The sequence below is a fragment of the Choloepus didactylus genome, chromosome 21 (assembly GCF_015220235.1).
Source record: "Choloepus didactylus isolate mChoDid1 chromosome 21, mChoDid1.pri, whole genome shotgun sequence".
Classification (NCBI taxonomy): domain Eukaryota; kingdom Metazoa; phylum Chordata; class Mammalia; order Pilosa; family Megalonychidae; genus Choloepus; species Choloepus didactylus.
Genome location: NC_051327.1, coordinates 46,656,948 through 46,681,809, shown reverse-complemented (window position 1 = coordinate 46,681,809; position 24,862 = coordinate 46,656,948). Strand labels below are relative to the sequence as shown.

Sequence of the window (24,862 nt, the reverse complement as noted above, 5' to 3'; positions counted from 1 at the left end):
ACAAAGGTCACGCTTCCCCGGATTCCTAACTTCCGGGTCTTTTCGCAGGCCTTCAACCCCACTTGACAACAAGCTCCACCCTTCGCCTCTCCCAGCTGATGCTACGCGCTGATTGGCCGGGTCTGAAGCCTCGCCCCACCATCTCCGTCTTTGGGTAACTTCGAGCTCCAACGCCTGCTCCAGCCCCGGGACTTTCAGCTTCCTATTGGACTACCGGTTACCCTGGTTTCGGGCGGCGCTAGCAATTGGTGGATGGGATAGGGGCAGGGCTTGCGGTAGTTGCCGGCGCCTCCAGAGGGTAAGGCAAGAAACTAGAGGCGAACCCGGCGACACAGCAACCCCACAGCGACCCCGGCCTCTTTCCCCGCCCCCGCGAGTGAGCCTGCGCGAGACCCCGGGCCCCCGCCCAGCCTCTGGCCAAGTGCGCCTGCGCGGCAACAGCCGCCGCCCTTGTGCCCCTTCCCCTTCTTCCTCGGCACCTTTTCCCTTCCCTTCCCCCGCCCCCTTCCCCTGCCCTGCCACCCTTTCCGCCCCCTAGACCCTTCTGGGGGGGTTTCCCAGTCCCGGTCCTCCCCCGCCCCGTCCCCATCCCCGAGGACCCTGGCGCCCCAGCCGCAAGGGCTGCGCCTCCGGGAGCCGCGATGTGCGTCCTCTCAGAGCCTGTGGGCCTCCTTGCCCTCACTGCCCTCCATCTCCTCAGCACAGGCCCCCACTTCCTTCAGAATGACGCTGGACGTGGGGCCGGAGGATGAGCTGCCCGACTGGGCCGCGGCCAAGGAATTTTACCAGAAGTACGACCCTAAAGACATCATTGGCAGGTGAGGCCGCGGCGGGGGAAACGGGGGTCTCGGGAACATGCACAGTTCCATCTGGGGGCCAGAAAGTTCCTAAGGGAAGGGTCAGTGGAGGTCATTTGGTGACTAAACTCTGATTCTGGATCAACCCCCAGTTTTTTGTTTTTTGTTTTTCCCACATATCCGTTCATTCATTCATTTTCAAGCATTAAAAACAAACACGTGCCAGACAGCTGAACCAGGGGAGGGTGGAAAGACGTTGTCTATGACCTGGAGGTCCATGACTGAAAGACGCACGTGAACAGTCAAGAGGTCTTAATCTCTCCCTCAGTTTTGAAAGATAATTTTGCTGTGCCATGCAGAGAACCAGGGGGTGAGTGCTGACGATCAACATGAAAACAGGGGAAAGAGAGGCCTGGGGAGGCTTCTCTGAGGGGGTGAGTTTGAGCTGAGACCTAAATGATGAGAATAAGCCAGTCATGAGTTGGAGCAAGAGCATATTCCAGGCAGAGGCTCTCTTCCTTCTGTTACTAAAACTTTCCCATCTCCTCAAATAAAAAACCCTATACCCATTATTCCTTAACTCCCCATTCTCCCTGTCCTGTGCCCCTGGCAACCTGTACTCTAAATTCTGTCTCTGTGAGCTTGCATATTCTCCAATATTTTCTTTGTATTTACCATGGGGCTTAAATTTAACATCCTAAATTTATAACAATCTTGTTTACTTTGATGCCAGCTTAACTTCAATAGTGTTAACAGTGTTCCTGTACTTTCCATCCCTCCACATGTTTGTACTGCTTGTCACAAATTACATGTTTATACATTATGAATTCCAAACCACTGATTTGTCATTACATTTTATGCATTTGCCATTTAGATCCTGTAGGGAGTAGAAAGTGGAGTTACAAACCAAAAATACAATGGTACTGATATTTACATTTATCCATGTCATTATCCTCACTGGAGATCTTTATTTCTTCATGCAGCTTTGATCTATTGTCTGTTGTCTTTTTCTTTCCACCTGCATAACTCTCTTCAGCATCTCCTGTAGGGATGGTGCAGTGGTGACCAACTCTCAGCTTTTGTTTATCTGGGAATGTCTTAATCTCTCCCTCATTTTTGAAAGGTAATTTTGCCTATTTAGAATTTGATTAGCAGTTTTTTGCTTTCAGCTCTTTAAATAGGTCATTCATCTTCCCTCTTGCCTCCATGGTTTTTGATGAGAAATCAGTGTTTAATTTACTGAGGCTCCCTTCTACATGACACATTGCTTCTCTCTTGTGGCATTCAACAGTCTGATTATAATATGCTGCGGGGTGGGTCCATTTGGCTTTATCCTGTTTGGAGTTCATTGAACAGCTTGGATTTGTATATTCATGTCTTTTGTTAAATTGGGGAGGCTTTCAGTCATTATTCCTTGACTATTCTATCTGCACCTTTGTCTTTCTTGTCCTTTTGGGATTCCCACAATGAGTATATTGGTACTCTTGATTGTGTCCCACAGATTGCTCAGGCCCTGTTCACTTATCTTCATTTTTTCTTCTTTCTGTTCCTCAAACTGAATGATTTCAGTTGCCTTATCTTCAAGTTCACTGATTCTTTTTTTCTGCCAGTTCCAATCTGCTACTGAATCCCTCCTGCTAGGGAATTTTTAATTTCTGTTACTGTGGTCTTCAGCTCCGTTTGGTTCCTATTCAAAATTGCCATCTCTCTATTGATTTTCTCTTTGTATTCATCCTGATTTCCTTTAGCTCTTTGAGCATATTTAGGATCATTTTTTAAAAGTCTTTGTCTAGTATGTCCCAGGTCTGATCCTTCTCCTTGATGGTTTTTAATGCTTTAATCTTTGCCTGGGCCCTGCTTCCTGTCTCTTTGTATGCTTTGTAACCTTTTGTTGAAACCTGGATATTTTGATATTTTAATGTTGAAATTTAAATTCTGAGCTTGTATCCAGCTAATGTTTTGACCCAGTTTTCCTTGAATGCCAGAAGCTAACAAAAAAAAAAAAAAAAAAAAAAAAAAAAGGAAGAAAGAATACACCTTTTCCAATCTTTACATATTGACCTGTGCAAGTACTCCCCTTCAGGGCTTATCCAAACTATGGGTTGTATGAGAATAGTTCCAGGTGAGAGCATAGGAGCCTCCTTGATCCTTTCTGCCCCTGCATCTTGTCTGGGGCATGTGTGGGTGGCCCTAGAAATTCTCCCATTTGCTTGATTCCAAATGTTCCCTCTCCCCAGGAAACATTTTCCTCCCAGTCCCTGGCACTGCACTGTATGTCCTACAGCCAGCTGTCCCTTGCCTCAGGCAGCACGACTTCACTACTCTCCCACAGCATTCTGTAGGAGAGCTCTCTGAGCTGCCTTCTACACGCAGGAGAAGGCCTGGGACTGCAAGTCCCCTCAGGCCATCATCGGACAGATTGGACCAGACATAATATTCCCAGCATGTGCATGAAGGCTACTCTGCTCCTCTGGAACTGGATCCAGGGACCCACACTTGGCACACTGTGCCGAGCTGGTGAGGGGTAGGGGTGGGGCCAGCCAGAGTGCCAGAATCAGCTACCGTTTTTAAGAAGCCTTTTTCTTGATTGAGCACTCACCATTTCTGCAGTCCTTTAACTGTTTTCTGTTTTCTGGAACCCTGAGAAAAATGTTTCTGACAGTTTTTCGTTTTCAGAGCTTCTGTGGGGATAGAGACCTGAGGCTCCCACTCTACTGTCTTGATCCCAAACCTGAATGTTTTTACAAGAATTTAAATTTTATTCTAGCGAAACTGGATGGTTTCAAACATGGTAGTAAAATGATCCGATTTACATTTGTGTGATTTGGGGGCAAGGAAGGTAACCTTTCTGTACCTCAGGTTTTCCATTATAAATGAGAATAAAAATAGAACTTACTTGTAGGTTACTGTGAGGTGGCAGTGAATTGATATGATACCCTTAGGACAGTTCCTGGCACATAGTGCTCAAAGATTATTCTCCCTCTTGTGTAGAGAATGGATAGGAGAGGGACAAAAACGGACACACAGATTGGTTAGGAAGCTCTTGATTAATTCAGTGAGAGATGGTGATGGTTTAGCTTAAAGAGGTGGTAGTAGAGGTGGAGGTAAGTGGATAGATAGAGGTTATGGTTTGGAAGGAGATTCTTCACAATTTGCTGGGGATTGGATGTGGACCATGTGGGAGAGAGGAGAAAACAAGGATAACGTCTAGATTTTGGATTTGAGCACTAGAGTGGGTGGTGGTACCAGTTACTGAAATGGTGATGGACAGAGGATCAGATATGGGGATAAGGGGAGCAAATGAAGCGATTCATGTTGGAAACATTACATTTGAGATATCCAAGTGGAGCAGTCAAGTGGATCTGTTTATATATATATATATATATATATATATATATATATATATATATATATATATGAGTCTGTAGCTCAAGGGAGAGATCTGGGCTAGAGCTATAGATTTGAGAGGCTTCAGCATGTAGATAGTAGCTAGGGAGGGAGAATATAGATAAAGAAGGGAAAGAGGTCTAGGCCCAGGCCCTGGGGCACATCACCACTTAGTAGTCAATTAGAGAAGGAGGAGCCAGCCAGGGAGACTGAGGAGATGCTGTCTGTGAGTCAGAAGGAAAAGGAAAACAAACCTCTGGAAGGTGGGTATGGTCTGCCATGTCACATGCTCCTGAGGCCAGGAAAGAAAAGGAGTATTACCATTAGATCTGGCCAGATTCCTTTTAGATATCTTTTGTCAGTAAGGCAGGTGGAATCAGGAATTCTGGAGAGAAATCAAGGCTGGAGAAAGTATAGAGGGAGTCGTTTGCATAGTCGATATTTAAAGTCCCTGGGACTGGATGGAAGTCACCAGAGAAGAGAGGGTGTTGGGAAAAGAGGAGACAGCCCAGGCTCAAGTCCTGAGGAGCTGCAGGGTTTCAGGACCAGAGAGAAGGGACAATGCTTTGGAACTGAAAGAAGCTTGGGGAAGGACTTCCCTGCCAAGGGAAGCTGAAAGACCAGTTTTGCAGGAGGCAGATCAGAGGGCAGGGTACTTATCCTCTCATTCCAAGGTTACTCTGGTAACTTCCCCCAGCGTACCAGTTTCAGGAAGGTAATTCTAGAAGCAGTATAGAGGATGGTTTGCAGAGACAGAGATGGCAGCAGGGAGAGCAGTGAAGTGACTGTTGTCCAGGTGAGAGAAATAAGGGACTGCACCAAAGCAGTGGATGTGAGGCACTGGCATGTGGAGAGAGGTGTGGAATGGACTGAACTAGTTGGATGTGGTGGTGTGTAAAAGGGAGAAGTCAAGAATGGCATCAAGGGTTCGAACTTGGGGGTGAGATTGTATGACTGCATTAATTGAGATCTGGGCTATGGAGAGAGCACCTGATTTCAGGGGAAGATGAGGTGTTCAGTGGCCATGATGGATATGAGATGTCACTAGGGCTTATTAAGACACGTAGGCCTGACACTTCAGAGAGAAAGCTGGGTTGAAGGCATGGGGGTGGGTGGCCAGGATTACTGAGGGAGAATGTATATAGCTAAGAACAAGGCCAAAGAGGGGACGCTGGGGAATCTGACAGTTCAGGGGTGGGCAGAGAACAATGCACTGGGATGTATCAGTAGAAAATATTTGGACTTGTCCAAAGACCTGGGTTTGAGTCCTGGCCTTCCCATGAAGATAGTCATGATGTTTAATTGTGGTAAAATATACATAAAATACAAAACATTTTAACCATTTTGAGTGGTGACAATTCTTAGACATTAAGTGCATTGACAATACTGTGCAGCTTTCACCACTATCTAATTCCAGACTAATTTCGTCATCTGAAACCAAAACTCATACTCATTTAGCAATAACTCCCCATTCCTCCCACCCCTGGTGTTTGCGTTTCCTCACCTGTTCAAAGCAAATATCATGAAATGGTTCAGCTTAAACAATGGGAATTTATTCACTTATGGCTTGAGGCTGGAAAATGTCCAAATCAAGGCATCATCAAGGCAATGCTTTCTCCCCCAGGACTGTGGCTGCTGGCAATCCCTGGTTCCTTCCCGGTTTCCCTGATTTCAGCTTCTTGCTTTTGTGGCTTTCTCTCTGTGTCAGAATTTCATTTTCTTATAAAGGACTCCAGTAATAGGATTAAAATCTATTCTGATTGAGGTGAGACTCACCTTAACTGAGGTAACTTCATCAAAAAGTCCTTCTTACAATGGGTTTACACTGACAGGAATTGATAAGATTTAAGAACATGTTTTCCTAGGGTATATACAAGCTTCAAACCATTATTCTTCTTTCTGTCTATAAATTTGCGTATTCTAAATATTTCACTTAAGAGAAATCATACAATATTTGTCCTTTTGTGTCTGGCTTATTTCACTAACCTGATGTCTTTAAGGTTCATCCATGTTGTACCGTGTACCAACACTTCACTTCTTTTTACACCTGAATAATATTCCATTATATGGATATTCCCTATTTTGTTTATCCATTCATCTGTTGGTGCACACCTGGGTTGATTTCCACTTTTTAGCTATTGTGAATAATGCGGCAATACTGGTGTACAAATATTGGTCTAAGTCCCTGCTTTCAATTATTTTGAGTATATACTACCTAGGAGTGGAATTACTTTGTCATATAGTAATTCTATGTTTAACTTTCTGAGTAACCACCAAACTATTTTCCATAGTTGATTGCACCATTTTTCATTCCTGTCAACAATGTATCAGGGGTCCTATTTCTCAGCATCTTTGCTAATGCTTGTTATTTCCAGTTTTCTTAATAATAGCCAAACAAGTGGGTGTGACGTGGTGTCTCATCTTAGTTTTAGTTTGCATTTCTGTAATGGCTAATGATGTTGAGCATGTTTTCATATGTTTTTTGGCCATTTGAAAATCTTCTTTGGAGAAATGTATTCAAGTCCTTGGCTCATTTTTTAAAAATTTTATATATATATATACATTTTTATTGTGAACTTAAACATACATATGTAACAGTGATAACTTTAAAAGTATGACTTCACAAGTAGTTAGAGAACAAATTTCAAAGAATGTCATGGGTCACAGTTCCACAACTTCAGCCATTTCCATTATTGTAAAATATAACATACATACAGAAAGGTGTCATCTCTTGATGTACAGCTCAATAAGCAGTCATATAGGCAATTTCAAAAATTGTTATGGGTTACAGTTCTGCAGTTTCAGTTCTTTCCTTATTATGCAATACAAGGTATATACAGAAAGGTGAAGACCCTCAAGGCACAATTCAACAAGCAGCTACAGAGCAAATCCCAAAGGATGCCATAGGCCACAGTTCCACCATGTCATCTACCTCCTTCCAGCCATTCCAACACCCCAGCATCCAAAACAATATATATAATTATATAAAGTTTCATTATTCATAGGCCTTTATTAAATCTTGTTTGTTGTTACCCCATCCTGTCACTTAATCTTTCTCCATCTTCAGGGATGTCTAGGCAGTGAGCATTGTAACTTGTTTGTATTGAAAGGGGGTATTGGCAGTATGGGAAAGCGGCCGTGTCTGATAGTTGATCTTAAAGAGGCTGTTGCCTCTGGGTTTTAGGACTTGTCTGGTATAGGAACACTCTGGTGGATTTAAGTTTCTGAAAGATAAAACTTAGTGAGTGCAACTTTTATAGAATCTCAGGTAGGGAGGGACCTAGGAATTTGGTAAGGGCATGGCCTACTGTGACTTGGCCCATTTTTAAATTGGGTTGTTTATCTTTTTGTTGTTGAGATGTAGGAGTTCTTTATATATACTGGATATCAAATCCTTATATAAGGATTTCCAAATATTTTGTCCCATTGTGTAGGTTATCTTTTTCACTTTCTTGGTAGTGTCCTTTGATGCACAAAAATTTTTAATTTTGATGAAGTCAATTTTACCTATTTTTTCTTTTGTTCATGCTTTTGATATAAAATCTAAAAATTCATTGCCTACTATAAAGTCCTGAAGATATTTCCCTTTATTTTCTTGTAAGGGTTTTATAGTATTAACTCTTATATTTAGGTCGTTAATCTATTTTGAATTAATTTTTGTATATGGTGATAGATAGGGGTCCACATTCATTCTTTTGCATGTGGATTTCCAGTTGTCCCAGCACCATTTGTTGAAGAGTCTGTTCTTTCCCCATTGAATGGACTTGGTACCCTTGTCAAAAATCAACTGGCCATTGATGTGTAGGTTTATCTCTGGACTCTCAATTCTGTTCCGTTGTCTATTTGTCTACCCCTATGCCAGAACCACATTGTTTTCTGTAGCTTTGTGGTAAATTTCAAAATCAGAAAATGTGAGTTCTCCAATTTGTTCTTCTTTTTCAAGATTGTTTAAACTATTTGGGGCTTCTTGCACTTTCATGTAAATTTGAGAATCAGCTTTTCCATTTCTGCAAAAAGAGGCTGCTGGAATTTTGATCAGGATTGCATTGAATTTGTAGATTGCTTTAGGCAGTATTGACATCTTAGTAGTATTAAATCTTCCAACCATGAACACAAGATGTCGTTCCATTTATTTAGATTTTCTTTAGTTTCTTTCAGCAATATTTTGTAGTTTTCAGTGTGCAAGTCTTTCACCTCCTTGGCTAAATTTATCCCTAGGTATTTCATTCTTTTAGATGCTATTGTAAATGGAATTTTCTCAATTTTCTTTTCAAATTGTTCATTTCTGATTTATAGGAACCCAACTGACTTCTGCATGTTTATCTTGTATCCTGCAACTTTCCTGAATTCCTTTATTAGTTCTAGTAGCTTTCTTGTAGATTTTTGGGAATTTTCTACAAATAAGATCACATCATCTGCAAACAGGGATAATTTGACTTCTTCCTTTCCAATCTGGATGCCTTTTATTTCTTTTTCTTGCTTGATTGCCCTGGCTAGGGCTTCTAGTACAATGTTGAATAACAGGCGACTGTGGGCATCCTTGTCTTATTCCTGATCTTAGAGGGAAAGCTTTCAGTCTTTCTCCATTGAGTATATTTGCCGTGGGTTTTCATAAAAATGCCCTTCATAATGTTGAGAAATTTCCCTTCTATTCCTGAAGTGTTTTTATCATGAAATGATGTCAGATTTTGTCAAATGCCTTTTCTGCATCAACTGAGATGATCATGTGGGTTTTTTTCCCTTCATTTTTAAAATATGTATTGCATTGATTGATTTTTCCTATGTTGAACCATCCTTGCATCCCTGGAATAAATCCCACTTGGTCATGGTGTGTAATTCTTTTTATATACTGTTAGATTTCATTTGTCATTAGTTTGTTGACAATTTTTGCATCTGTATTCATAAGGGATGTTCTGTAATTTCTTTTCTTGTGCTGTCTTTATTTGTCTTTGATATTGGGCTAATACTCGCCTAATAGAATGAGTTAGGAAGTAATCCTTCATCTTCTTTTTTTGGAAGACTGAGAGGAATTGGTGTTAAATCTCCTTTAAAAGTTTGGTAGAATTCAGCAGTTGTACTTTTCTGGACTTGTCTTTTTGGGGAAGTTTTTAATTACTGATTCCATCTCTTGTTATAGGTCTTTTGAGATTTTCTATTTCTTCTTGTGTCTAATTAGGTAATTTGTATATTCCTAGAAATTTCTCCATTTCATCTAGATTTTCTAAATTCTTGGCATACAATTGTTCATAGAAACCCCTTTTAATCCTTTTAGTTTCTATACCGTGGATGGTAATATACTCACTTCCATTTTTGGTAGTTATTTTGTATTCTCTCTCAATTTTTTTTTTGTCAGTTGATTTTATTTATCTTTTCAAAAAACCAACTTTTGCTTTGTTGATTCTCTATTGTTTGTCTATTCTCTTTTCATTTATCTCTGCTATAATCTTTACTGTTTTGTTTCTTCTATCAACTTTTGGTTTACTTTTCTCTTTTTGTTCTAGTTTCTTTGTGTGTGAAGACATATTATTAATTTGTGGGGTTTTTTTTTTTCTTTTTTAATGTAGGCATTGAGAGCTATAGATTTCCCTCGGAGCAGTGCCTTTACTGCATCCCATAAGTTTTGGTATGCTGTGTTTTTGTTTTCCTCTGTATCAAGATATTTCCTAATTTTCCTTCTGATTTCTTCTTTGACCCATTGGTTGTTTAATAGTATGTTGTTTAATTTCCACATAGTTGTAAATTTTCCAGTTTTCCTTCTGTTACTGATTTCTAGCTTTATACTATTGTGGTCTAAGAAGATACTTTGTATGATTTTGATGTCTTTAAATTTATTAAGATTTTGTTTGTGCCTCACGTATGGTCTAACCTGGAAAATGTTCTTTGTGCACCTGAGAAGAATGTGTATTCTGCTGTTGCTGGGTGGAGTATTTCAGATATGTCCAGTAGTTCTCATTGGTTCATAATATTGTTCAAGTCCTCTATTTCCTTAATAATCTGTTTATATGTTCTATCAATTATTGAAAGTGGTATATTGACATCTCCAATTATTATTAAAGAACTGTCTATTTCTCCTTTCAATTCTGTCCATTTTTGCTGCATATATTTTGGGGCTCTGTTGTGAGATACATAGATGTTTACAATCATTATATCTTCTTGCTGGATTGAACTTTTTATCAATATATAATATCCTTTGTCTCTTGTAGTCTTTTTTAACTTAAAGTCTGTTTTGTCTGACAATGATATTAGCCACTCCAGCTGTTTGATTACTGTTTACATGGAATATCTTTTCCCATCCTTTTACTTTCAATCTTTTTCTGTCTTTGTACCTAAAGTGAGTCTCTTCTAGGCAACATATAGATGTTTCATGCTTTTTCATCCAATTTACCAATTTCTATGTTTTAATAGGGGAGCTTAATCCATTGACATTTGTGGTAATAATTGAAAAGGAAGGGTTTATTTCTGCCATTTAGCTATTTGTTTCCTTTATGCTTTATATGTTATTTGTTCCTCAATTACTCCATTACTATCTTTTTTGCTTTTTTTAGTGTACCATTTTGATTTCCTTCTTTCATTTTCTCTGTATTTTTTAGTTATTTTCTTGGTGCTGACCTTTGTCATTAAAATGTAGTAGCCTAGTTCCACTAGTACCAACCTGTTTCCCATAGTATACAAACCCTCTGCTTCTATATTTTTCCATTCCTTCCCCTTTATATTGTTTTCCAAGCTTACATCTTTATACAGTGTATGCCCAAACAACATAGATTTTAAATATTATTTTACACATTTGGCCATTAAGGTAAACAGGAAGGGGAAAGCAGTTACAAACCAAAAGTACAATAATACAGGATTTTTTTATTTACCTGTGTAGTTACTTTTAATAGTGTTCTTTATTTCTTCTTATGGCCTCAAGTTACAGTCTAGTGTCCGTTTTTTTCAGTGTGTAGGACTCCCTTTGTAATTTCTTGTAGGGCTGATCTTCTGGTAATGAACTCTTTCAGCTTTTATTTATCTATAAATGTCTTAATTTCTCCTTCATTTTTGAAAGATAATTTTGCCAGTTATAGAATTCTTGGTAAATAGTTTTTTCTTTTGTTTTTTCTTTTTTTTTTTGAATTTTATTTTGAAATAAATTCAAACTTACAGGAACAGTTGCAAAAACAATACCAACCCCATACACAGAACTCCAGCATACCCCAATCCCCCTCCCCCGATACTCCGATCCACCAGCTTTAACATCCTGTCACACCACCATTTCTTTCTTTCCCTCCTTCCCTCCTTATCTATCATCCATCATCTATTGCTCTGTCTTCTGAACATATGAGAGCAAGCTGCACACATCCTTGAGCAAACAATATAATTCACATATACATTTCCCATGAACAAGAACATTCTTTTATGCATTCCCATTAAGCGCAGCTAAGAAGTTCAAGAAATTCAACATTGATGTAAAGCTTACATTCTGTATTACCTTTTTTTTTTTTTCTTATGTCCCAAGTGTGTCCCTTTGAGCCTCCTCTCCTCCATCCTCAGATCCCATCCAGGATTATCCTTGGCATTTAATTGACATTGTCTGTTTAGACTGTCTTTTTTTTTTCACTTGTGGAAACATATATACAGCCTAAATCTTCCCATTCCAAACCCTCCCTAGCATTCCATTAGTGGGATTAATCACATTTAGAATGTTGCAATGCTATCACCTTCTCACCATCCATTACTAGAAATTCCCCTTCACCCCAAACAGAAACCCTACACTCATTTCTTAACTTCCCATTGCCCCTTCCCCCACTTCTCGTAACCCATACTCCACTTTTCATCTCTATGGTCATATTCTCTGATACTTTCTTTTTGTTTACTGTGGGGCTTAAGTTTAACCTCTTGTCTACAGCAATCTTGTGTTTCTTTGATACCAACTTAACTTCAATAGGACACATAAGCTATGTTCCTTTACTCCTCCATTCCCCCACCTTTATGTAGTTCTTGTCAAAAATTACGTATTTTACATTGAGTCCAAAACCACTGATTTATCATTACAGTTTATGTATTTTAGATCCTGTAGGAAGTAAATAGTGGAGTTACAAATCAAAAATACAGTAGTATTGGTATTTAAATTTACCATGTGATCTTTACTGGAAATCTTTATTTCTTCATGTGGTTTCAGTTAATTGTTTAGTGTCCCTTCCTTTTAGCCTGCTCAGTTCCCTTTAGCATTTCTTATAGGACTGATCTACTGGTGATGAAGTCCCTCAGCTTTTGATTATCTGGGAATGTTTTCATCTCCCCCTCATTTTTACCCTCCAGGTGTTTGTGAATTTTCTAAGTCTCTGATGGTATTGACTTCTGTTTGTATTCTATTGTGGACAGAGAAGGTGCTTTGAATAAATTCAATTTTTTTTTTTTAAATTTATTGAGGCCTGTTTTATGTCCCAGTATATGGTAGATTCTGGAGAAAGATCTGTGATCACTAGAGAAGAATGTGTGTCCTGGTGATTTTGGATGTAATGTTGTATATATGTCTGTTAAAGTTCTCTATATCTCTCCTTTCTTTGTTTCTCTGTTGGTAGGGCTCCCTTTAGTATGTGAAGTAGGGCAGGTCTTTTATTAGCAAAATCTCTCAGCATTTGTTTGTCTGTGAAAAATTTAAGCTCTTCCTCAAATTTGAAGGAGAGTTTTTGCTGGATAAAGTATTCTTTGGTTGGAAATTTTTCTCTCTCAGAATTTTAAATATGTCATGCCACTGCCTTCTGGCCTCCATGGTGGCCGCTGAGTAGTCACTACTTAGTCTTATGTTGTTTCCTTTGTATGTGGTGAATTGCTTTTCTCTCGCTACTTTCAGAACTTGCTCCTTCTCTTCAATATTTGACAGTCTGATCAGAATATCTCTTGGAGTGGGTTTATTTGGATTTATTCTATTTGGAGTTCGCTGGGCATTTATGCTTTGTGTATTTATACTGTGTAGAAGGTTTAGGAAGTTTTCCCCAACAATTTCTTTGAATACTCTTTCTAGACCTTTACCCTTCTCTTGCCCTTCTGGGATACCAATGAGTCTTAAATGTGGACGTTTTATTTTTATTTTTTATTTTTTTTTTTCCACAGGCTCCTCAAGGGGGCACTACATCTTTTTTTTTTTTTTCCTTATTTGTCTTTTTTCTTTTTTCTTTTTTCTTTTTTTTTTAACTTTCCCTTCTTTTTTAAATCAACTGTATGAAAAAAAAAGTTAAAAAGAAAACAAACATACAATAAAAGAACATTTCAAAGAGACCATAACAAGGGAGTAAGAAAAAGACAACTAACCTAAGATAACTGCTTAACTTCCAACATGTTCCTACTTTAGAAAGTTACATAATATAGCAACATTTCAGTGAACTTGTTCCTACTACATCCATCAGAAATTAACAGACCATAGTCATTTCTGGGCATCCCCAGAACGTTAAATAGCTTATCTGTTCTTCTTGGATTATTGTTCCCCCTTCCTTAATTGCTCTCTACTGCTAGTTCCCCTACATTCTACATTATAAACCATTTGTTTTACATTTTTCAAAGTTCACATTAGTGGTAGCATATAATATTTCTCTTTTTGTGCCTGGCTTATTTCGCTCAGCATTATGTCTTCAAGGTTCATCCATGTTGTCATATGTTTCACCAGATCGTTCCTTCTTACTGCCACGTAGTATTCCATCGTGTGTATATACCACATTTTATTTATCCACTCATCTGTTGAAGGACATTTGGGTTGTTTCCATCTCTTGGCAATTGTGAATAATGCTGCTATGAACATTGGCGTGCAGATATCTGTTCGTGTCACTGCTTTCCGATCTTCCGGGTATATACCGAGAAGTGCAATCGCTGGATCGAATGGTAGCTCTATATCTAGTTTTCTAAGGAACTGCCAGACTGACTTCCAGAGTGGCTGAACCATTATACAGTCCCACCAACAATGAATAAGAGTTCCAATTTCTCCACATCCCCTCCAGCATTTGTAGTTTCCTGTTTGTTTAATGGCAGCCATTCTAACCGGTGTTAGATGGTATCTCATTGTGGTCTTAATTTGCATCTCTCTAATAGCTAGTGAAGCTGAACATTTTTTCATGTGTTTCTTGGCCATTTGTATTTCCTCTTCAGAGAACTGTCTTTTCATATCTTTTGCCCATTTTATAATTGGGCTGTCTGTACTATTGTCATTGAGTTGTAGGATTTCTTTGTATATGCAAGATATCAGTCTTTTGTCAGATACATGGTTTCCGAAAATTTTTTCCCATTGAGTTGGCTGCCTCTTTACCTTTTTGAGAAATTCCTTTGAGGTGCAGAAACTTCTAAGCTTGAGGAGTTCCCATTTATCTATTTTCTCTTTTGTTGCTTGTGCTTTGGGTGTAAAGTCTAGGAAGTGGCCGCCTAATACAAGGTCTTGAAGATGTTTTCCTACATTATCTTCTAGGAGTTTTATGGTACTTTCTTTTATATTGAGATCTTTGGTCCATTTTGAGTTAATTTTTGTGTAGGGTGTGAGGTAGGGGTCCTCTTTCATTCTTTTGGATATGGATATCCAACTCTCCCAGCCCATTTGTTGAAAAGACCATTATGGCTCAGTTCGGTGACTTTGGGGGCCTTATCAAAGATCAGTCGGCCATAGATCTGAGGGTCTATCTCTGAATTCTCAATTCGATTCCATTGATCTATATGTCTATCTTTGTGCCAGTACCATGCTGTTTTGGCAACTGTGGCTTTATAATAAGCTTCAAAGTCAGGGAGTGTAAGTCCTCCCACTTCATTTTTCTTTTTTAGAGTGTCTTTAGCAATTCGAGGCATCTTCCCTTTCCAAATAAATTTGATAACTAGCTTTTCCAAGTCTGCAAAGTAGGTTGTTGGAATTTTGATTGGGATTGCATTGAATCTGTAGATGAGTTTGGGTAGAATTGACATCTTAATGACATTTAGCCTTCCTATCCATGAACATGGAATATTTTTCCATCTTTTAAGGTCCCCTTCTATTTCTTTTAGTAGAGTTATGTAGTTTTCTTTGTATAGGTCTTTTACATCTTTGGTTAAGTTTATTCCTAGGTACTTGATTTTTTTAGTTGCTATTGAAAATGGTATCTTTTTCTTGAGTGTCTCTTCAGTTTGTTCATTTCTAGCATATAGAAACATTACTGACTTATGTGCATTAATCTTGTATCCCGCTACTTTGCTAAATTTGTTTATTAGCTCTAGTAGGTGTATCGTTGATTTCTCAGGGTTTTCTAGATATAAGATCATATCATCTGCAAACAATGACAGTTTTACTTCTTCTTTTCCAATTTGGATGCCTTTTATTTCTTTGTCTTGCGGGATTGCCCTGGCTAGCACTTCCAGCACAATGTTGATTAACAGTGGTGACAGCGGGCATCCTTGTCTTGTTCCTGATCTTAGAGGGAAGGCTTTCAGTCTCTCACCATTGAGTACTATGCTGGCTGTGGGTTTTTCATATATGCTCTTTATCATGTTGAGGAAGTTTCCTTCAATTCCTACCTTTTGAAGTGTTTTTATCAAAAAGGGATGTTGGATTTTGTCTAATGCTTTTTCAGCATCTATTGAGATGATCAATTGATTTTTCCCTTTCGAGTTTTTAATGTGTTGTAATACATTGATTGTTTTTCTTATGTTGAACCATCCTTGCATGCCTGGAATGAACCCCACTTGGTCATGGTGTATGATTTTTTTAATGTGTCTTTGGATTCGATTTGCAAGTATTTTGTTGAGGATTTTTGCATCTATATTCATTAGGGAGATTGGCCGGTAGTTTTCCTTTTTTGTAGCATCTTTGCCTGGTTTTGGTATTAGATTGATGTTAGCTTCATAAAATGAGTTAGGTAGTGTTCCATTTTTTCAATGTTTTGAAAGAGTTTGAGTAAGATTGGTGTCAGTTCTTTCTGGAAAGTTTGGTAGAATTCCCCTGTGAAGCCATCTGGCCCTGGGCATTTATTTGTGGGAAGATTTTTGATGACTGATTGGATCTCTTTGCTTGTGATGGGTTGGTTGAGGTCTTCTATTTCTTCTCTGGTCGGTCTAGGTTGTTCATATGTTTCCAGGAAATTGTCCATTTCTTCTACATTATCCAGTTTGTTGCCATACAGTTGTTCATAATATCCTCTTATAATTTTTTTAATTTCTTCAGGGTCTGCAGTTATGTCACCTTTTTCATTCATTATTTTGTTTATATGGGTCTTCTCTCTTTTTGATTTTGTCAGTCTAGCTAGGGGCTTGTCAATCTTGTTGATCTTCTCAAAGAACCAACTTTTGGTGATATTTATCCTCTCTATTGTTTTTTTGTTCTCTATGTCATTTATTTCTGCTTTAATCCTTGTTATTTCTTTTCTTCTACTTGGTTTAGGATTGGTTTGCTGTTCATTTTCTAGCTTCTTCAGTTGATCCATTAGTTCTTTGATTTTGGCTCTTTCTTCCTTTTTAATATATGCATTTAGTGCTATAAATTTCCCCCTTAGCACTGCTTTTGCTGCATCCCATAGGTTTTGGTATGTTGTGTTCTCATTTTCATTCGTCTCTATATATTTAGCAATTTCTCTTGCTATTTCTTCTTTAACCCACTGATTGCTTAGGAGTGTGTTGTTTAACCTCCAGGTATTTGTGAATTTTCTAAGTCTCTGCTGGTTATTGACTTCTAATTGTATTCCATTGTGGTCAGAGAATGTGCTTTGAATAATTTCAATCTTTTTAAATTTATTGAGGCTTGTTTTATGTCCCAGCATATGATCTATTCTGGAGAAAGTTCCATGAGCACTAGAAAAGTATGTGTATCCTGGTGATTTGGGATGTAATGTCCTGTAGATGTCTGTTAAATCTAATTCATTTATCAGATTGTTTAGGTTTTCAATTTCCTTATTGGTCTTCTGTCTGGTTGATCTATCTATAGGAGAGAGTGATGTGTTGAAGTCTCCCACAGTTATTGTGGAAACATCAATTGCTTCCTTTAGTTTTGCCAGTGTTTCTCTCATGTATTTTGTGGCACCTTGATTGGGTGCATAGACATTTACGATTGTTATTTCTTCTTGCTGAATTGCCCCTTTTATTAGTATGTAGTGGCCTTCTTTGTCTCTCAAAACATCCCTGCATTTGAAGTCTATTTTATCTGAGATTAATATTGCTACACCTGCTTTCTTTTGGCTGTAGCTTGCATGAAATATTTTTTTCCATCCTTTCACTTTCAGTTTCTTTGTGTCCCTGTGTCTAAGATGAGTCTCTTGTATGCAACATATTGATGGTTCATTTTTTTTGATCCATTCTGCGAATCTATATCTTTTAATTGGTGAGTTTAATCCATTTACATTCAACGTTATAACCGTGAAGGCATTTCTTGAATCGGCCATCTTATCCTTTGGTTTATGTTTGCCATATTTTTCCCTCTCTCTATTAATATCCTTTATTGTACCCATACCGAATCTCTTTAGTACTGAACCTTTCTCCAAGTCTCTCTGTCCTGTGTTTGTTTCTCTGTCTGTAGGGTTCCCTTTAGTATCTCCAGTAGGTCAGGTCTCTTGTTAGAAAATTCTCTCAGCATTTCTTTGTCTGTGAAAAATTTAAGCTCTCCCTCAAATTTGAAGGAGAGCTTTGCTGGATAAAGTATTCTTGGCTGGAAATTCCTCTCACTCAGAATTTTAAATATATAGTGCCACTGCCTTCTCGCCTCCATGGTGGCTGCTGAGTAGTCACTACTTAGTCTTATGCTGTTTCCTTTGTATGTGGTGAATTGCTTTTCTCTTGCTGCTTTCAGAACTTGCTCCTTCTCTTCTATGTTTGACAGTGTGATCAGTATATGTCTCGGAGTGGGTTTTTTTGGATTTATTCTATTTGGAGTTCGCTGAGCATTTATGATTTGTGTATTTATGTTGTTTAGAAGATTTGGGAAGTTTTCCCCAACAATTTCTTTGAATACTCTTCCTAGACCTTTACCCTTTTCTTCCCCTTCTGGGACACCAATGAGTCTTATATTCGGACGTTTCATATTATCTATCATATCCCTGAGGTCCATTTCGAGTTTTTCAATTTTTTTCCCCATTCTTTCTTTTATGCTTTCATTTTCCATTCTGTCATCTTCCAGGTCACTGATTCGTTGTTCAACTTCCTCTAGTCTTGTACTATGAGTGTCCAGAATCTTTTTAATTTGGTCAACAGTTTCTTTAATTTCCATAAGATCATCCATTTTTTTATTTAGTCTTGCAATGTCTTCTTTATGCTCTTCTAGGGTCTTCTTGATTTCCTTCATATCCCGTACTATGGTCTCATTGTTCATCTTTAGTTCTTTGAGTAGCTGCTCTAGGTGCTGTGTCTCTTCTGGTCTTTTGATTTGGGTGCTTGGGCTTGGGTTATCCATATCGTCTGGTTTTTTCATATGCTTTATAATTTTCTGTTGTTTTTGGCCTCGTGGCATTTGCTGAACTTGATAGGGTTCTTTTAGGGTTTGTAGACCTATTGAAGTCCTTATCTCTAATTTATCAGATCTACAGCTTCGTGGAGTACACTTTCTCTAACTAACCAGCAGGTGGCGTCCACGAGCCACCTGTTCTCCACAAGCCAGTTCTCCCCTGCTTAGCCTTTTTGGTGAGTGGGGGAGTGAGTCTTGTGGGGCCCAATTGGTGTACCAAGCTTGCGTGTGTAGTTGGTGTTGCCTGCCCTGTATGTGGGGCGTGTTTCTGGGCAGTCAGGGAGGGGGGGTGGCCCTAACTATCAAATCTCCCTGATGATCCTAGAGTTTTAAAGCTGCTGCAATAGTCTAATCCTTCAGTTCAGTCCTGCCACAGTTTGTCTCTGCCACTGACCCACAAGTCTTTGGTATTGGCGTATGGCTCCTGAGACTTGCAAGTGGGCCCCTCTTCCAGGCTGTGCACCCCGGGTCCTCTGCTGAGGGATGACTGTGCTATGTCACAGGTGAGTGCCGTCCCCCCAGGGCAGTTCTGGGCTGCTGGGCTGTGTAGGGAGGCTCCTAGTCTGCTCAAATGATGGCTGAATGGGGCTTTGTTAATTCACACTGCTCCACCTTCCCAGCTCTGGGACATTCAGCTGAGGTTGCAGGGAAGGCTAATGTCCACGCCCAGTTTTGTGGTGTGTGCCTGTTATTTGAAGCACTTCCGTCACACTGGGTTGTCTGGGGCAGCTCTGGGCTATGGGGCTGGCGATGGGCAGGAGTGTTTCCTGTCCACCAGGATGGTGGCTGTGAGCGGACACCCCCCTTTTCTTGGGAAGTTGTGTTGTTTAGTGAATTTTCTCAGCCACTGGATTATTGCCTTTTGTCTCAGAGCTCTCTTAGTTCTGCTCTTGACTTGACGTGCCCAAATTGCAATTCTTTGAAGCTTTCTGTATTGGGCTTCTTAGAGTAATTGTTTTAGAAAAAGAAAAAAGGATTTAAAAAAAAAAAAACAAAAAAAAACGGCCCTCCTCAGAGATCTAATGGGTTATTGAAATGCTAATAGACAAAGCAACCAGGGCCATTAAGGAAAGGTCCACAGGGCAGAGAGATCAGCTTTGCTTCGGGATTTGCATATGCGCCTCAAGGCCTGAGCTCCGCCCTTCCCCTTTCTGTGTTCACCAGAACTCCAAAAATCCTCTGCTTTTATTTTGGAGTTTTTCGTGTTGTTTTTTTTCTATGCCTGTCTCCTCTCTGCTGGGCTGGCTGCTCTCAGAGTCTCTGGTGTCTGGTCTCAGTCTGTCTATGGTTGGAGTTTGAATCAGTAGAATGAGTTTCCGATAAGAGCAGCCACTGCAGTTCTCCCTTCTCCTTCCCGGAGCTGACAGCCCCTCCTCCCCCGGGACTGAGCCTGGCAGGGAGGGGCACGGGTCCCCTGGCCGCAAAAACTTACAGATTTCGCTGATCTCAGCGGTTCCACGTTTTCATGAGTGTTGTATGAAGTATGCCCAAAGTCAGATTGCTCTGTGGTGTCCAGTCCACGCAGTTCCTGGCTTTTTACCTACTTTCCTGGAGGAGTAACTAAAACTTACAGCTCACCAGTCTGCCATCTTGCCCCGCCTCCCAGACGTTTTATTTTATCTATCTTATCCCTGAGATCCATTTCTATTTTTTTGATTTTTTTTCCTCATTCTTTTTTTTTCTTTCATTTTCCATTCTGTGGTCCTCGAGGATGCTGAGTCATTGTTCAACTTCCTCTAATCTTGTATTATGAGTATCCAGTGTCTTTTTAATTTGGCCAACAGTTTCTTTTGTTTTCATAAGATCTTCTATTTTTTTATTTACTCTTGCAATTTCTTCTTTATGCTCTTCTAGGGTCTTCTTTATGTCCTTTATATCCTGTGCCATGCTCTTCTTCATGTCCTTTATATCCTGTGCCATGCTCTTGTTGTTTGTCTTTAGTTCTTTGATTAATTGCACCAAGTACTGTGTCTCTTCTCATCTTTTAATTTGGGTGTTTGGGTTTGGGTTCTCCATATCATCTGGTTTTATCATATGCTTTAAGATTTTCTGTTGTTTTTGGCCTCTTGGTATTTGCTTTACTTGACAGGGTTCTTTCAGGATCAAAAAATACCAGTCTCTAATTTGTCAGATCTACAGCTTGGTGGCGTACACTTTCTTTAACCAGCAGATGGCGTCCGCGAGTCACCTATTCCTCTCAAGTCAGTTCTCCCCAACTTTGTCTTTGTGGTGTGTGGGGATCTGATTCTTGTGGGGTTCAATTGGTGCACTAAGTTTGGGTGTGTTGTTGGTGCTGTCCGCCCTGAATGTGGGGCGTGTGTCTGAGCAGTTAGGGAGGCAGGGCAGCTTTAATAATCAGACCTCCTAGATGTCCCCGGAGATTTAAGGCTGTTGCAAGAGTCCAAGCCTTCACCTCAGTCCTGCCACAGATCGTCTCTGCCGCTGACCCACAAGTCCCTGGCACTGGCGTAGGGTCCCTGGGATTTCCCAGCGGGTCCCCCTTCTCAGCCATGCTCTTCCAGGACCCCTGCCGAGGGAAGGCTGCACCACGTCACAAGTGCACGCCGGCCCTCCAGGGAAGCCCTGGGCCATCGGGACGTGCGGGGGCATTCCCAGCCTGCTGTAAAGATGGTTGAATGGGGCGTGTTAATTTCCCCCTCTTTGCACAGCTACGCCTTCCCAGCTGTGGAACAGTTAGCTGTGGGTGCACTAAAGGCCACTGTCCACGGCCGATATTGTGGCATGTGCATGGTGCTGCAGGAAACAGTCCCCGTCACACTGGGACCCTTGGCGCGGCTCTGGGCTATGGGTCCGGCCCTGGGCAGGAGCGTCCCCAGCCCGCCGGGGAGATGGTTGCAAGTGGCATGTTTCTTTCTCCTTCTGGGTCCCCTCTGCCCCCCAGGCCTGGAGACAATCCGCAGGCCCCGAGACAAGCAGTGGGTGTGGGAAGGGCTATCCTCCACGCCAGACACCGAGGCATTGAGACAGCCCGCTCCTGCCGTGCTTCACTGCACGGTTCTCACCGTTGTATCTGCAGTTGCTCCCAGGTTTTTTTTTTTTTTTAAAGAACTAGCCCGTCTCCAAACGCCAACCCATGGTTTCCCCACACTGCAATGCGGCCGCAGGACTTTCAGCTGGCTCACTCACTCATTTCAGAATGCAGACTCCCGGTTTCACCAAATGCACGGTCCCCGTGGATTTAGCAGACCTTGTTCGGCTGGTGCATCGCTGGAACTGGTGTTCTGGGTCACTTTCTGGCTTTTATCTAGTATTTTTCACGGAGGTGTTTTTTTTTGCCCTGTCTTACCTAGGCGCCATCTTGGGTTCTCCAATAGTTTTTTCTTAATGGCTTTGAATATGTCATCCCACTATCCCTTGCCTTCTGTGGTTTCTAATGAGAAATCTATTCTTAATCTTATTGGAGATGCCTTGTGTGTGGCAAGTTGCTTCTCTTTTGCTGCTTTCAAAATTCCCTGTCTTTGGAGTTTGACAGTTTTGCTATAATGTGCCTTGTTGTGGATCACTTTGAGTCTTGGAATTTGTTGAGCTTCCTGTATGTGCCATATTCATGTCTTTCATCACATTTGGGACATTTTTGGCCATTATTTCTTCAAATACTTTTTCTGCTCCTTTCTCTCCTTTTGTCCTTTGGGACTGCAGTGATGCATGTGTCGGTACCCTTTATGGTGTCCCACAGGTCCCTCAGGCTCTGTCCATTTTTCTTTATTTTCTCTTTTTGCCCCTCATATTGGATAATTTCAATGGTCTTGTCTTCAAGTTGCTGCTGATTTCTTCTGCCTGTTGACACCTGCTGTTGAATCCATCTAGTGAGTTTTTCATTTGAGTTACTGTACTTCACAGCTCCAGAATTTCCGTTTGGCTCCTTTTTATAATTTCTATGTCTTTATTTTTTTCAGACATTTTCCTGATTTCCTTTAATTTGTTGTATTTGGGTTCTTTTACCTCACTGAATATATTGAAGGCAGTTAAAGTCTTTTACCAATAGTTAAATGTATGAGCTTCTTCAGGGATAGTTTCTGACAAATTCTATTTTTATATGTAAATGGTCCATACTTTCCTGTTTGGTGTTTTGTAATTTTTTGTTGGGAACTGGACATTCTGGGTAATATGTTGTTATAACTCTATAAATCTAGTTCTGTCAGTTCTCTGGGATTGCTAGTTTTGTGGTTGTTGTTGAGGGTCAGAGCAGTCAGTTTGTGAACTTCCCAAACTTCTTTTGCTCCTAAATGGGGAATGGAAAGTAAAAAGAGGAGAAGAATATGAAAAAAAAGGTACTACCTCTTTAACACTTCTCTGCTGCTTTTCCCTGTGGGGGCTGGGAGGATGTTGGAACAATGATCTCTCTCAGAGCTGAGCCCCCCAACTATCTGAAGTAGCCAATCAAAAGCAGTGATCAATGATCAGACCAATCCCCACCCCCCAGGATTTTGGAGAACTAAATCCTTAAAGCCCACCTTGGCACCAGCAGGCTACACCGGGAGCCTGGGCTGCAGTTCCCACTGCTGCCGTTGCATGGAGAGTAAAATTCACTGACATTTACCGCAACTTGCCATTCTCTTTGTCCAGCTCTTCCCCTAGATGTTGCAGAGTGTTCCACTAGAACCCAGAGTTCCAAAATAGTTGATTGAGGCAGTTCCTGAAAGTTCAATAATTGTTTTGGTGAAAGTACTGATTCCTGCAGCTTCATATGTTGCCATCTTCCTACAATCCTCTTGCTACTTTTCTTAATCTCTGTGAGGAACGGCTAGTGGATAAGACCAAATGGGGCCAGGACTTGGGTGCTTACCTGTAGCCGTGGGTAGTCCAGGCCTTTTGGGAGGGAGAGACCACCAGATGGCAGAGCCAGAGGCCTGTGATCAGAGGTATGATAGCTTAACTCCACTCAAACTATTACAAACCAAGTACTCTCACCTCAGAGACATGAGCTTCAGTGGCCTGTGGATGAGTACAAGCTTACCCTGTCCACAGATACCTTGGAAGAGTTTAAAGAAATGAATAAAGGCAGGTGGAAGAAACTGCAGAAGTTTGTTAACCTCCCCCCCCCCACCCACATTCCTAAGTGTGGAGTCTTGTATGTCACCAACCTAAATAAAACCACCCTGATTCCCCCTGAAAAGAAAAAAAAAATGCTATGGGAGGTCATAGAAGAGAGTGTTCCCTTCTTGCTGAAGAATGAACAAAGAATTGTTGGGGTGGCAGTAGCCCTTAGTTTGGGCCTTAAAGCAGGGATTCTCAGCTGATGACTCTAGGGGGTCTTTGGACCCCTTGAAATTGTGCAAATGTTGTATGTATATAGTAGAACTCTCTGACTTTCATCAGATTCTCAGAGTGATTCAGTAAAGATAGTAGTAATTAGACCAGGGACTTCAAACTCAAATGCCCTTAGTGGTCTGGCAGGAAATTAAAACTGTGACGTGGCCAAGTAAGACAGTAGGAAGTGCCGGGCACTGTGGTAGCTGGAGAGTTCCCATCCTGCCTGATAGGTGAATTGAGATTTGTAAAGAACATTGCACTGGCCAAAATGAAACACACCTGTAGGCCATGTTTGGCTTGTGGACCAATGGTTTGCATCCCTGCTTTACCTGGAAATGTTGGTAACAGGCATTCCAGACAGAAGGAGTGGCATTTAGGCAAGGAGCCCACGAGAGCATAGCAGCAGGGCTCTGTGAAGGACAGCAAGGAACCAGTCTCAGAAATGTGGTTCGAGGCCAGCTCCTGGAGGGATTTGACACTTAGCCTAAGATATTTGTAGGGTCACATGGAGTTGGTGACAGAGACAGAGCGAGGGAGTCCCTGTCTAGGACTTTCTCTTTACCATTCCCAATGGCCTTTCCTCTCTCTCTACCTGCATAACTCCTTTCAACGGCCCCCTAAGATGTTGTGGAGCACATTTCAGAGTTGATAAAGCTGAAGCCTGACACCTTATGTCAATGGCTCACTTGCAGGTTATTTAGTGGCAAAGCTGGGGACTAAACCAAGGTCCCCTGATTCTCAACTTTAGTCTTCTAATCAATGGCTTAATGTTCATTTGGAGCCTCCTACATGTGAGGTTTTGGAGAGGAGCTCTGGAATTTGAGTTGGGGGATCAGGGCAATGCAAGTGAAATTTGGAGGGAGGCTTAGACCATTTCATCCATCCCCTTATGGGGGTACTGGCATTGGCAGGTTCCGGGGCTCATTGCAGGAAGACTTGTCCAGACTGATCAATGGAAGGAGTGGCAGAGCCAGGATTAGAACCTGGATCC

General features: G+C 40.7%; 1 protein-coding gene across 7 annotated transcripts in view; it reads left to right on the top strand.

Annotated features, from left to right (window-relative positions):
• Positions 1–97: 97 nt before the first annotated feature.
• PHKG2 (phosphorylase kinase catalytic subunit gamma 2) overlaps positions 98–24,862 on the top strand; it is a 31,521-nt gene continuing 6,756 nt past the window's right edge. Inside the window, exons 1-2 of one of the 7 annotated variants that reach the window (XM_037814560.1) lie at positions 98–154; positions 701–818. In XM_037814560.1, coding sequence (XP_037670488.1) covers positions 724–818 — 95 coding nt within the window. In that variant the 5' untranslated portion in view covers positions 98–154; positions 701–723. Of the gene's footprint in view, positions 155–198; positions 422–497; positions 819–24,862 lie in introns of those variants that run through there. The other 6 variants (XM_037814559.1, XM_037814557.1, XM_037814558.1 and 3 more) reach the window with 6 other exon arrangements.